Genomic DNA, 15,317 nt, shown 5'->3' with positions numbered 1-15,317 from the left:
ACAAAAGTAAAATGAATGATAAGGGATATACTGACAGTCAACAAATTTCATTTTCATCTAATAATTTTCGATTGAAATGAAGTTTTACCGCACTGCTCAAGACTGTAAATAGTACACACTTAAAACTTATTTTTGATCTCACTGAGATAAGATGCCGAAAACGAACGGGGAGGCGATATTTTACTGAAATTTCGGCTAAGATAACTTTTTCCAAAATACCTGGTATATTTTTCCCGGTTTCTCGGTAATTCAAAATATTATACTGATATCCGGTTTTGCAATTTACCGTGTTTACCAGCAATTGGTCGTTTTATCGAAATCAGCAAAATAATGATATCAACTTAACTCGGTAAACTACTTCAAAAACAACCGAAATTCGGTGATTCATCAAAGTAGTTATTTTTCTTCAGGGCAAAACTGAGCAATGTTAATGTGGTGATTCAGTTGCAACTAAAAATTTAATCCGAATATAACGATATGTTCCGTGATATTAAAAAACTCCTAATTCAAAATTCATCCCTGTATAGAAATCAAAGATGTATTCCACATAAGAAAGAAAAAAAATGCCCCGAAAACTCGGGTCGAAAGCTTCTCATTCGTGTTACTTACCTCAGAGAATTGTTAAGGGCCTCAATCTCCCTGCGCAGTGCGTCCATCTGTTCACTGGTAGCTGACCGCTCCGATCGAAGTTGCTTGATATAGTCGGCCCCTTTCTGCAGCATGGCGGCTTTGCTTAGCTGCGATAATATGACATAAAAAGCATATCAAAAATGTTTTTTTGACTGAAATTTCAAGACCCAACCTTGGCATTCGGGTTCTGCTGCAACTGGGGAATGAGCGAGTGCAGCATATCAAAACCATTCTTAATGTTGTACCGACGTTTTTGCTCTGCGTGAATGTGCCCTGTACGGCGCTGGTTGTCACTGCGAGCGCATTGCTGCTGATGGAACTTGTTACCAACTCCACCGCTGCTTCCGCCATTACCACCACTGCTGCAACTTCCGGTGCCTTCACACGCTAGGCCACCAATGCAAACCGGTGACATCGGTGCGTCATGATCGAGCACGGACTCTGGTGAAAGGCTCTGTGATGACAGTGAAATACCAGCGCTGGGAGATGAAGATGCAAAACTGAGCACCGATGTACCCCCCGATGAATTTACCACGGGAACCAAATGCCCTTGTGTCTGAAGCTGTGGACTATGCTGGGACTGATTGAGCTGTAACTGGGAGGATGTAGGCGAAATCGAGGCAGCCAACGATATTGGCTGGTAGATCGATTGGTGCGATTGTTGCTGTTGCTGCTGCTGTTGGTGCTGTTGCGTGATCTGCTGGTGCGATTGTTGCTGATGCTGCTGCTGCTGTGGTGAAAGACTTCCTATGGCACTTGTTGACGAATTCGTCTGCTTAGCGTTTAGTAAGGTACTAGAATCTGCGGGGAGGGTTAAGATTTAGAATAGTATTTGAATATTTTGAAAAAATTAATGCTTGAAGTAAACGAAATAAACAAACTAAAGAAAAAACATTGCATTTGCAATTGTGTAGCAAAAAGTCCGCTCGAAATCATAGCAGTTCACATTGAACTGACATAGTAGTTGTACATGCATTGTATTGCACTAACTAATCGAAGACAAAACTGACTCTTCAACGAGAATACTGAAGAAAAATAATAACCTATACACTCAAGTCTTTTTTCGTGCGAGGTATACGTATCGCATAAATAAAATTGCATAAATTTGAAAGGCTACGATGAATCGAGTATTGTGCGTTGTTCGAGTAGTGGGGATAAACTCGAGTCCCTTCGAAACTAGCAGAGGGTTACGGCAATGTGATGGCCTTTCGTGTCTGCTATTCAACATGGCTTTGGAGAGTGTGACAAGAAGAGAGGGGATAGACACGAGTGGCACGATTTTCAGAAGGTCCGTCCAGTTACTCGGTTTCGCTGATGACATTGACGTTGCTGCACGCAACTTTGAGAAGATTGAAGAAACGCACATCGGACTAGAAACTGAAGCCAGCGGATCGGACTTGACATCAATGTATCAGTATATGAAAGGCAGGAGTTCTGGAACGGATAATGTCAGCCACCCATTACAAGTTCTGATTGGCGGAGATGAAATCAAAATAGTCGACGAGACGAGTGTTGTTGGACTCACTAGTAACTGCGATAATGACACTAGCAGAGAAATTCAAAGACGCATCTTGTTCGGAAATCGTGCTTACTTTGGACTCCGCAGGACGCTTCGATCAAGCAAAATTCGTCATCGTACGAAATTAACTATCTACAGAACTCTGGCTAGACCGGTTATCCTCTACAAGTCCTGGACAATGCTTGTGGCGGATCATCGTGCACTAGATGCTTTTGAACGGAAGGTGTTTCGAAGCATCTATGGCGAAGTGCGGATGGGAGACGGTACGTGGAGAAAACGAACGAACCATGAACTGCATCAGTTCATGAAAGGACCAACCTTCGTTCAAACGGCCAAGGTCGAGCGGTTACGGTGGGCCGGGGATGTTGCTAGAATATCGGAGAACAATCTGGTTAAAATGGCAATGATTTGACCGGTATAAGAAGAAGACGACTTGCGCACCCTTCACCGATACCGAGGCTGGCGGAGAAAAGCCATAAATCGAGTGGACTAGAAGCGCTTCCTGAATACAGCAGAGACTCGCGTGGCCTATAACTGAAAGAGTAAGAGTAACTTTGGAAATTTGCATAAAAAATCGCATAGCTTAGAAAATTCGCTTGAAAAGCGATATAACTCATAAAATCCACATCAAAAGAAACCGCATAAAAAAAGACTTGAGCGTAATTGCTTTTTCGGAAAAAAACATTCAAACCCTGAATATTAGTATCAAAAACATCTCAATGTTTAGTGGTGATAAGAAATAATGAATCGTTCTCAAAATGGTGAAGACAGTTCCAAGACTACCCTTGATAGAGCCACGAAACTTTTTCACACCTTAGCATTCGGAGTGTTAAATATGTAATCTGTGTCAACTTACTGTTATTGGTCAACAGCTGGGCTAGCAACGCACTGCTACCAACGTTCAACATCGGTTCACTGGTGGTCGTATGTAGCGATGGCAGTAGATTCGTACTACCGATAGCAACCATTGCACTGCCACTGTTGCCACCGGGTGCTTTCATGATCATCGAATTGCTTCGATTCTTGAGCTTTGGGGTCGATTTGGCTTGGTACCGTGGTACGGCAAAGTTTTCCTCCTTCGGTGGCAACGGGAAGGTAGCGTTAATGGGCAGGCTGTTAGAGCGGAACATTTCTTTGGTCGGATGCGGCGGGTGTCGTTTCGGTTGCGATTGTTGCGACTGCGCCTGCGGAGATAGCTGTTGTTGCTGGAGATCTTGCAATTGCTGCTGTGTTTGTTCTATCGTTGACTGTTGAATCAGGGATACTGCCTGGGATTGATGCCCATGGGGCGGCGAGGAATGTCGCATACTGCGACCACCACTACCATAGCTGCCGGAAGACTGGGAAGGAATTTTGTATGGCTGCGGCTGGTGGCTGTGGTAAAATTTGTAATTTGAGCTTTGTGTTGGATGTAACGATCCCTTGAATGCATCCTGTTGGTGTTGTTGGTGAATGTTTCCTGGAGGGGAGCTCTGCGATGCGAGGATGTGTGGATAGTTTTGAGCTGTGGGCATCGAGTTTGAGCGCGGTTGAGTCTTTTGTTGGTTGTTTTGCACCGGTAGCGACTGGCTATGTGTTAGCAATTTTGAACTCATGCTCTGCAGTAGATAGTTTGGAGTGTTGTTTCCGGGAACGGAGTTACTGGACAAGTTCATCGGGTTCGGTGAAGATGCTGTAGGTTGCATTTGAAGGCTGTTGTAACTGAGCACATTTTGATTGGGAGGAGTACCGGACATTTGAATGATTCCTCCCGGTTGAATTTGATACGTTGAGGAAGGGTACGCAGCACTGTTGAGAAGATTTGGGTTCAGATGAGGTTGCTGCACCAGATTGTACGCCATAGTTTGATGCGTTGTCGGTGGACACTTGTCGTAATTGTGAGGCTCACGACTGAAAGTATAAAGTCTCAGAACGAAAATCAAAAGGGAACATTAAAAAGCTTACCCTAAATGTTTCAGAAAGTTGCGAGAATACTTCGCCTTTGCGTCCTTTATAGATTCCTCACTGGAAGTCACCACTGGAATGACGGTAGCTGTATTTTCACTGGAACTAGATGCAACAGGTACGTTGGCCGTTATAATCGGCTGTTGAAGTTGAGCAGATATATAAGATCCTATTGCGTTACTCAATTGTTGACGCTGTTGCGGAGACACACTCGACACAGAAGATGTCGTTGAATCGCCGCTCACGTTGAGGTTCTGTGTAAAAATTTTTGCTGAATAGTGGATTGCGGCAGGGGCAATAGAGTTTAGGGTTGTTTGCTGTTGCTGCTGCTGCTGCCCTAGGTTCAACAGGGCACCAGGCCCCGTAATCACAGAACTGGTATTACCACTGGGTCGTGTGGATGTTTGTTGTTCAGCTGCACTCGCAGATGTATCTGTAATATCTTGAATGCTACTGCTGCTGTTCGCTTGATTAGAAGCTATGGACACGAAACGATTAGAAGCTATGAAGAACATACAAAATATACTGTGACCAACCTAATGGATAATTGTAATCAATTGCCTTCAGGATATCTTCCGATCCCTCCTCGGGCACTGGGGCCAATCGTGTAAAGTTAAGGAAATCTAAATCTAAGTCCATCAAATCGTCAAGATTCGGCTGCAACGGACCGAGGCTTGGCTGAATGAAGTCTGCTCTACCAGCTCCGCGTGCTGTGGATGAAACGAATCGATCAGAAATTAGTTGGCAATTGCGTACCATTTATGCTTGAATTAGTTACCTATTTCTCTAGAATCGGGAAATGGATACTGCGATAGGGTTGAGAACAGGGTATCCGTGGGCATATTATCGGTAATCATAAACAGTGGTTCACTGCTCGGAGACCATTCTAAAAAGTCTAATTCACTAGCCTGAAATATAAAATAGAAACATTAGTTTCGTCTATGACCGTATAATTACTGCAAGAAGAGTGAGCATGTCTTTGTGCAATTCGTAAGAAAACCTGATGGGATACAATTGAATGAAATGTAGATCACCACAATTGTAATTGATTTTTGTCGTTTTGCTGGGATGGATGAAACTACAGCTAGGAGATTCTAACTTGTTTTATGGAAGTTAATTGAATGAAATGAATAGTATTAATCTCGAGTTGGCAGTTATACGCAGAGAACGCTGCTGTAGTAAGTTCGAGTCCTAATCCGGGAGAGAGATTCTTAGTGTCAATAAAATCGTAACATTAGCCATGCAATGGCTCTGCACGCTAAGAATCGGCTTCGAAGCCTGTTGTAACAGAATGGTTAAATTTTGAAAAAAGGAACATTATTCCAAGACTTTTCGTCTAGAATAATACTAATATTTACTAAACTCACCCTCCAGGGAGTTGACATTGAGTACAAAGTTAATAGTAACATTTCCGTTTCCGTTTGTTGAACTCACTGACTGACTGTTCCAAAGTCCGTAAGTTTTTTTAACCAGCAAAAACAAAAATCAAATTTAAAATACACGTCACCCTGTAACTCCGGAGTCGGAAGTCGGATCCGGATAAAATTGAATTGCAACATATGTTACCATAAAATCTGTCCAAGCAATCCAAGCAATTCTGTCTCACCTTGTGAAAATATGTTCTATCGTTTCGGAGAAAACGAAATGAGCTCCATTCTGGAGTTTTTAGTCAATATTTCCGGCAATTCCGGAGCCGGAAAGCGGGCACCGATAAAGCTAAAGCTAGCAAAAAACTTAAAAATGAAATTTTTAGCATTTCTGAGTTTTCAAGTTCTTTGCACAGCCTCATTAAAAAAAAGTTTGAAATTTTCAACTACCTTCGCTCAATAATTCCGGAACGGTAAGCCTGATGCGAATAACATCTCGTAGCAACCTATGAGACTACATGACCGTTCATTTGAAAATAAAAATCGGTTTAACGGTCTCTGATAAATCGAGACTCAGGTTGGCGGCTCAATACATACGGCGCTGGCCTTTCAAGCTAGTTGTCATATGTTCGAGCCTCGACCTGGAAGGATTCAAAGTGTCAGTAGGATCGTAGTACTAGAGAAGAAATGATTCTGTACGCTAAGAATCGGCTGCGAAGTCTGTTGAAACAGAAAGGCCAAATTCCACAAAAGGAATGTAATGTCAAGACTATGTTTTGCTTCGTTTGTTTTGGAGGGTTTGACCTCTACTTCCGGTACTTCTGGAAACGGAAACCATTATAGCCAAAATCATTTCGTTTGACTATCGGCTTACAAAACAGTTTCGCATAATTTTTACGTTCTTTGAATAGTTACTAAATAATATTTTAATATTTTTTACCTTTAATTCCGAAAACGAAAATCGAATCTGAATAAATTTTTATCGCAATCTATGCGATTATACAATCTTTCAATTGAATCAAAATTTGTGAAATTCAGTCGAACCGTCTCCGAAAAATCGAAGTAAGTTTCAAGAAGAGAACCGATACCACCAACATGAAATTGTTTGGCCATCAACTAACAAGATCTTGCTACCCAGTTTTGAATATTGCGCTTCTGTTTGCATGGTCACACTCATGAAATTGATTGTTTTTATCACATTGTAACTCCGGAACCAAACGGCAGTTCTAAACAAAATTCAAGATTTTTCTATAGGATCTTGAGCCTTTAAATTTTAAACTAAGCTCGTGAAAATCGGTTCAGTCATGTTCGAGAAAAGTACGGTACCGGAAGGCAGATCCGGATAAAATTCAGAAGGGACCACAAGACCTTTCATTTGAATTTGACCTTCAAATTGTGATCATTGTTTGTACGGTTTTTGACCTAGTTTCAATATGTATTTCTATATAGAAAACAAAGATGTGGTCTAGCGTTAGCAAATATGTTAAATTGAGAGGATTATTGAAAGTCCAGCTTTGAAAGTCTTTTTTTGCGGTTTTTTATGCGACTTTTTTATGCGAAGTTTAAGAGTTATGCGCTTTTTTTTATGCGAATTTTCAGAATTATTCGTTTTTTTATGCAATTTTTTCAGAGTTATGGAAGTTTTGTTGGTTTTTCATGCGAATTTTTAAAGTCATGTGATTTTTTGAACAAATTATCAGTCTATGGCTTTTTAGGTGATTTTCTGAATAATTTTTTTTGTATGCGAATTTTCAGAGTTATACGGTTTTTTTATGCGAATTTTCAGAGCTATGCGGTTTTTTTATGCGGTACGTAAACTCGTACACTTGCGGTACGTAAACTCGTAACTTCAGTGTACACTGAGGTCTCTTTTTACGCGGGGGATACGTACCGCGTAAAAAACCGCGCAAAAAAACGCGTTACTTCGGAAATCCGCGTAAAAAAAAAAACAAACCAAAAAAAAACCCTATTTTGATGCCGAATATCTTAGAAATGCATGAAACGGCCAGATCTGGTGTAATCTCAAAAAAAATTTTTTTAGTGACTTTGGGACATAGAAAAATTTTGAGACTTCCAAAATCGAAATTTTTTTTGGTGCCGAAAAAAATCCCGTAACTTTGAAAATTCGCGTAAAAAAAAACGGGTAACTTCGGAAATCTGCGTAAAACAAATCGCGTTACTTCGGAAATCCACGTAAAAAAGCCGCGTAAAAAGAAACTGCATAAAAAAAACGCGTAAAAAGAGACCCCAGTGTATAGAATAGTAACTTATATGGTTTAAAAGATGTATCTCAAAATATTTCCTCATGAAATTTTACTATTTTTTTGTTCTTATGCATCAAATTATTTATATCAGCTATTTCCAACCTGTGGTCTGCGAATCCCTGGTTTTTTTGGAGGTCGCGAAGTTTTTCCATACATACACTGCCGTGACAAAGTGTAGAAATATTCTCACTGGTAGAGAGAATGTACTTCCCAAAGCGAAACAAGTTTGCTTCGCACATGTACCGGCGAAAAAATTGCGTATAAGCGCTGATTTAACTATAGCCAATTTTTTAAACTGAAAGAATTTTCTACTTCTTCTACTCATTGATTTAATATTATTGTTTGGGATAATGTACGGAAGCTTTCAACCGACACTGTAATTGTATTTCTTTGTTGCATCACAACGAATACGGAAACCGATATGAAATCAATACTTAACTTTGTCTTGTAATCTTTCACTTTTTCATTGTCACATTTCGTTACGGTGACCAGTTGCCGACTAAAAACAGTCAATGCGAGCACGTTGTAAGTGTTAGATTACCGAAAAGTTACGTTGGAACTTATTGTAACTTAGTGGGATGAGATGTCAATTCGTAACATTATTTTGACTCCATTGTCACCATCATAATACGACTTGTTTCGTCGTGTTTGTCATGCGACCATTATGCAGCATCTGTTTTATTTCGTTTTTTATGAACAAGTTACATGTGCTACTTGGGTAGAAACTCCGGAAGCTTTTAGTACAAAACGGTGCAAGTTTGACCCAAATCCGAGAATCCAAAACAAGTAAAAGCAAGTTTTGTTATTCACATGATGGACTTTCCCCCAACCTGATATAATTTTGTCACACAGTAGGGAGTACGATCATTTACTACAATAGTTACATAAATTACAAGTAGCAGGTTCCAACTACGATTCATTCGAAACCCACTCACTTCGATATCACCACGACTTCCAAATCCCTAACCACAGATAATCAGAATGAATATTCTGATGAAAATGGACTTTTAGTCCTATCCGTAGTCGCGCACCGAGTGCAATATGGGTATGTTCGCAATGTTTTCTAGTCGTCACAAAAATGCACCACAAATGGATAAATTGCATTGCATTATTCATATGCGGCAATGATTAGCATAACTCGTCCTGACATTTTCGAATGAATGTCACTGTCCTCACCCATATTGCCATGGCATTCAGTCGAATGCCATTATTATCCTGAATGTTTAGTAGCATTTATATAGTTGATTTTAATTCACGTTGCCTAGTTGCGTGAGATGGATTTGCGACAGTTGTTTACCAGCATTACCAAAAACACAAATGTTTTTGCCCTGACGTCGGTTAAGTTGGATCCTCGAAGCGGTTTGTTTCGTACTTCTAGAAGTACCTTTCTCGTGTTGTTCAACGTTACTATGTTGCTTTTGCTTTGCACATGGATTATCGGGTATGCAGTGGATGTTGAACTTACGCTTCTCGGTGAAGATAGTAGGACGGTGTTGATATTTTTCCTAGTCGATTGCTGTGCATATCCGCTACAACTTTTGACGGCAGTAGGAACAAATTTGATTAATTCGAATAAGCTCGCCAAACTGTTGAATCAAATTCTACAGCTGGAAGAAGCAATGCAGATGCAACTACTTTACCGACCCGACGTGAAACGGATAAACGACTTGCGCAAACGGATGCTGGGCATCATTTTGATTTGCTATGGCAGCATCAATATCGTTTTGGCATTGTTCATTAGTCACGCTGTTGGCAGTTGGACTTTCATTCGAAATGTTTGTGTTTTCACCTTCTTTTCCGCCTCGAGTGGTATGAACCTGATTCTATCCATAACGGTTACTGTAGTGGTGAAAGATAAAAGTGATTTCCTGATTTCAGCATTAAAAACTCTAGATATGAAATCATTCGGAAGCCTAACGAGCATCTTCATGTGTCAGGACAGCATTTACAGGACGGTTGTGATCTTTGGTAACTACTTCGGACCATATGTTATCGTTGTATCGATAACTGCGCTGTCTGAAGGCACCATGCAGGGCTATCACCTATACAAAAGTATTCTGGTGCAGGATTACTTTGGAGTAGGTATAACAGGTAGTCTACATGCGGCCGCAAATGTACTGTGGTTGCTGGCACAGCTGGCAGGATTGATGACCATCGTTGTTACTCTTGGAAGTGTTTCGCATAAGGTTCGTACTGTAGCATTTGGTATTCCTTTTAAGAACTGTGATTTTGTATCCCAAAATGATACCGAATCGTGAACATTGATGCCAACCAAACTTTCAGATCTTCCCATATTGGAACATAATCTTAGAGCAATTCTGAATTGCTCTTTAAACTAATTACTCGGTGGATTTAGTAGGATTAATACAGGAATGACAATGATTAATCACCTTGTCATGTTCGAATGATTTCACATTTCAAATGTGCTATCAGCACATTCAAGCGCCATTCAATCGAACACTGTTATACATAATTTATACTAGTTTATAAGTTCAGCAGATACATTTGAAATTGTGAAATTACGTGGGATGGATGTGCGGCAACTGTTTGCTAGTATTATTAAAACAACAAACATTTTTGGATTGACCTCGGTGAAGTTCGACACTCGAAGTGGCCTTTTTCGTAGCACCAGAAATGCTTATATAGTATTGATCAATGTTTTTACGATAATATTGCTTTGTATGTGGATGGTGACGTGTGCAGTGAACGTTGAATTGTCATTCTTTGAAGAGAGTGGTAAAACAATGGTAGCATTTCATCTAGTCGATTATTGTGCCTATCCATTGCAAAATTTAATAACCCTTGGAATAAATGCGATAAATTCGAAGGAACTCGCTAAGCTTCTGAATCAGATTATTGAACTGGACGTAACAATGCAACTGAAATTATCTTATCGACCCAATGTGGATCGAATTAATGTGTTGCGCAAACGAATGCTGTATGGACTATTGATTTACTATGGGTTTGTTAATATATCTTTGCGCTTGCTTCTTAGTTACTTTCTTGAAAATTGGTTCCATATTCTAAACGTCATTGTGTTCACATTTGTCGTCATTTTGAGTGGTATGTATTTGATATTATTAATAACAGTAGCTCAGGTAGTTAAAAATGGAAGTGATTTTCTTATGGTATTATTAAGAACCTTGGGCAATAATCTACAAAACGAACGAAAGAAAAAATATCTTGTCTTAACGAATATATTCAAGTGTCAAGACGAAATACGACGCATTATAGTAACATTCAGTAACTATTTCGGGACATACCTTATTGTCATGGCATTGACTGTTCTGTCTGAAGGCGCTGTGCAAGGATTTTATCTATATGAAAGCTTAATGTTGCGAGGATATCGAAAAAGAGGATCGATAGGTGGTCTACATGCAACTGTAAATTTGATGTGGCTGTCGTGTCAGCTAATAGGCCTAATGGCAATAGTCGTGACCTTGGGAAAAGTAGCTCAAAAGGTTTGTATTAAAACGTTTGCAGTGTTAGTACAATTAACGTTAATCAATAATAATAACTTGTTAGATATTTGCAATCATTTTGAACACTAAATGTAGAAAAAATTCTAACCTTGTTTTAATTCACCTTGTGGTGCAAAGGTGCCTATTTCATCAAAGTTTATATAAAACCGTTTTGTAGATTTTTTAATCCAAAGAAATTGGTCAAACGCACGCAACTGTTATTTTCCAATGGGTATTATAAATTAAATAAAGTAATTCCGGAACGGGAAGACGGATTTAGACAAAAAATCAGTAATACAGTCGTGGTGGAGTAATATCATCAATGAAAACTGCTAATAATATTAACATATACGCTGCGATGAATAATAATTATAATGATAAGAAAAACATGCCCAATTACAAAGCAATGATAAGAAAAACATGCCCAATCAGCGCTATGCAGCTGGTTAATCCCTATTTAGTTTGAATATCCTACACAGAAGTAACAGGAGTGGAGGATTTTGCTACACCAATTCAAATGCACCATTCAAACGCTGCATCAAATGTTGCGCTCCTGTTATATCTATAAATCAAATTCATGTCAAATAGGGGTTTGTTGGGTTCAATCTAAGTAGTGCACGAAAATTATCATCAGCATCAGCCAACTGGAAGTAAAACAAAGTCTTTTGTCACTATAATCACTATTTGGTGTGGCATACCTTTTAAATAATTTTGCATTGCATATTGCTATTGCGCAGGGAAAACTGTTAAATTCACATTATCAATGTGATTGCAATCCAAACTGATTATTTCCATAAACCCTCCATCTAGCATTCATTTCCCTTCATCTAGTATTCATTTTATCGCGAATTAAACAATAGGTTCCGAAATCGAACACGGTTTGTATCAAACGAGAACATGTGTTGAAACTTCGTAAGCCGTGCCGTAACGAAACCGGTGTTTTTCCCAACTCTAGTGATTAGGACTGTTAAAGGAGCATTCCCGAAAGTTACACATTGACAATTTTTCCCAATTTGAGCGCCCTAATGCATTCAAATTGACAAGAATCATTTATGTACATGCGTCTTTAACATTCCTTATCACCCATCACTAAACTTAACAAAGTAAAAAAATTGGCAATTTTCAACGATTATAAAAGTCTCAAGTTTTCAACTACAGTTCGTGCTCGCATCTCAGCCAACACAGTCCAAAATCGTTTGCGGTCGAAGCAAAAGAAACAAAGACAATACAGTGCAGTGAACAATAGAGTGTACGAAATGGGCAAATACGATTTAACAAAGCCTGAAACTTGGCCAACAAGGCCAAATTCAATTTGTATAGATTTCAAGCGTTGCAAAGTTAGACCAGCAGCAAATGAAATTGAAATCTTACTTAAAGAACGAATGCATCTAGATGCTAATAATGTAACTGAGATTCAATTCAACAAGGCGTCGAACTGTGTGTACATTATGTTTAAACGTGAAAGCGATGCAATTGCATTCGCTTCGGTTAACAACGAGGTGCACAGCGTTGAGTGTGACAATATTAAATACAAAATTCCTGTGCACATGGTGGACAATGCCATACAAGTACGCGTGCATGACCTTCCCCCGCAGTCCAGCGATCAGTGCGTTCGGGAAATTATGTCGCAATACGGTGAAGTTCTTTCCATCGAAAGAGAAGTATGGCGGAATTTTTTCCCCGGCATCCGGAATGGCGTGCGAGTGGTACGTATGCAACTACGTAAGGCAATTCCATCATACATCATTTGTGGTCAAGGTGGGACACATCCGTGTAAAACGCTGATTACCTATGAAAATCAGCTGGTTACATGTCAGTTTTGTGAACAACCTGCACACTACGGTAAACCTTGCACTGAAACTGCGAAAAGAACATCTTCAACAAAAGACAAGGTCAACCGTTCAACAACGAAAACTAGTGAGCGTAGTACTCCTGTTTCACCATCAAACCAACTAACAACTGCAACCAATGTACAACAAGGCGCTCCTACAGCAACTAGCAACGAGCTCAAGACTGCGAACAACAAGGAAAACGAAAAGAAGACGGAAATCAACAACAAAACCACCGATGCGGCAATGGAGGACGAGACGAGCCACGAACAAAGTGCCCCTCAACCCTCGCAGGAGGGAAATGGAAGCTCTCCTCCTAGAAAAAGAGTGACAACGAGATCCACTTCGAAAAATTGTTTATTTAAAAAATCGGCTAATTCGGCCACGTAAAGCTTGTACGCAAATAGGCCTGAATAAAAACATCTTTTAAATAAAAAGTTTTCAACTAAGGATTACAGTTGTCACTAATTTTCACATCCCCGACGAGGGGACAATTTAGACGTATATCAATCTGCACTCATGTCTGATATTGCTTATATGTGATTTTCTTCCACAATGTTCAGAGCTGATCGAATCGTCCAGTGATTTGATCTTACAGAAATCAGTGATAGTAGTAGCTAAAAATCACTATCGATGTTGTGTGATGGAAGATCAGTATTAATTTTGATCGATGTGATTCAAAGATCGCTGATCAACTGATCTTAAAAATATTTTTTTTATCATTTATTTTACCCCGGCTTTAACCATTTTGGTTGTTCACCGGGGACATCTTAAAATGATTAGATCAGTAGTGATCTTTATTGGGAAAGATCACGAACGATCATTATCGCTAGTGATCATGATTTCATGATTTTTCGATCTTGATCCAGCCCTGACTCAAGAGTATCTTCAGTTTCACTGCCTGTAAAGTTCAAGAATTCAACTGCAGCATTTTTAACATATGGATATCGCTTTCTAATAAGGTGCAAAAATTTGAAAAAAATGATGTCTAAACTATTCGTAGATCCTCAGCAAAACGTTCTATCGAATGAGCATACAAAGCAAACTATTTTTGCCTTTCTCTATAGAAAGGTATTAGAATTGCTGAAAAACCGACTTTCGAACGGAGCCTCGGAGACCCATAGTATTATATACCATTCGACTCAGTTCGACGAGATCGGAAAATGTCTGTGTGTGTGCACTTTTCGAAGATATTTTTATCGCTCAATCTTCCCAGAGATGGCTGAACCGATTTTAACAAACTTAGGCTCGTTTGAAAGCTACTGTCGGGCCATGGATCAAGTTCGAAGATCAAATGGCTGTGACTTTTGGTTCCGGAGATATGATGGTATAAATGACGTAACCGACAAAACGTGTTGTTTTTTTACCGCGCAAGTTTCTCAGAGATGGATGAACAGATTTTAACAAGTCTAGGCCCGTTTGAAAGCTATTGTTACTTTTCCAATTTTAAATCTTATTTAAACTTACATTACATCGAAACAAACACATATCGTAACTTGCATTTGATCAAAGCAAACTGAAGCATTAGCAATAATTTCATTATTTATAGATTCGCGTGCTTTCACAGTTTCGCTTGAACATTGAATGACCAATCATATTCCTAACTGATATGTCACATACTCCTTCAAAATCACCGTCTATGTTAGGGAAAGCCTGTAAGCCAGCAGTCCATCATTCATTTCTAGCTGGCACAATATGACACTGCTCGCAATTTTTCAAAATTTCTAATTATCATAAACAATTGAAAATGCATGGCATTATCCATTCAAATCGATTCATTCGAACAAATCTTAAGTCTCTCTATAAGACGAAAGAAAAATAAAGAAACTGATCGGTAAATATGTGTCGTTGTGAATGATACTTGCGACATGAGACCTGGGCAAAATTAATTATAACTTCGACAGTGCTTAATCAAATGATTATTCATCTTCTTTCTACGAATAGTTTAGACATGTCTTTGAACTTGATCATTGGTCACTTTCTGAAAAAAAATATGCGAATGGAAAAAAATGATTTGTCGGTTGCGTCACTTATACGATTATATCTTCGGAACAGGAAGCATCAACCATTTAATTGTCGAACTTGATCAACATTCCAGTATTCGTCTCAACCGTGCTTAAAATCTTTGAAATCTGTTCATTCATATCCAATAACATTGAGCGGCAAAAGAAAAAAAAAGTTTTGTCGGTCACGCCACTTATACCATTATATTTCCGGAACCAGAAATGACAGCCATAAGATCTTCGAACTTGATTCACAATCAAAGAGTAGCTTTAAAACGAGCCTGAGATTGTTGAAACTGG

At 39.3% G+C, this 15,317-nt stretch overlaps 1 protein-coding gene across 2 annotated transcripts in view; it reads right to left on the bottom strand.

Moving 5' to 3' along the window:
- LOC131429722 (MLX-interacting protein) overlaps nucleotides 1–15,317 on the bottom strand; it is a 147,126-nt gene that overhangs the window by 2,210 nt on the left and 129,599 nt on the right. For both annotated transcript variants that reach the window (XM_058594042.1, XM_058594043.1), the window contains 6 exons: nucleotides 4,872–5,001; nucleotides 4,630–4,803; nucleotides 4,094–4,571; nucleotides 3,006–4,039; nucleotides 803–1,431; nucleotides 610–737 (listed from right to left, as the gene is read on the bottom strand). In XM_058594042.1, the coding sequence (XP_058450025.1) occupies nucleotides 610–737; nucleotides 803–1,431; nucleotides 3,006–4,039; nucleotides 4,094–4,571; nucleotides 4,630–4,803; nucleotides 4,872–5,001 (2,573 nt within the window). The remainder of the gene's footprint in view (nucleotides 1–609; nucleotides 738–802; nucleotides 1,432–3,005; nucleotides 4,040–4,093; nucleotides 4,572–4,629; nucleotides 4,804–4,871; nucleotides 5,002–15,317) is intronic.

This window comes from Malaya genurostris, chromosome 2 (genome assembly GCF_030247185.1).
Source record: "Malaya genurostris strain Urasoe2022 chromosome 2, Malgen_1.1, whole genome shotgun sequence".
Classification (NCBI taxonomy): Eukaryota; Metazoa; Arthropoda; class Insecta; order Diptera; family Culicidae; genus Malaya; species Malaya genurostris.
The sequence above is the reverse complement of the archived record's forward strand: the minus strand, read 5'-3'. Positions and strand labels throughout refer to the sequence as shown.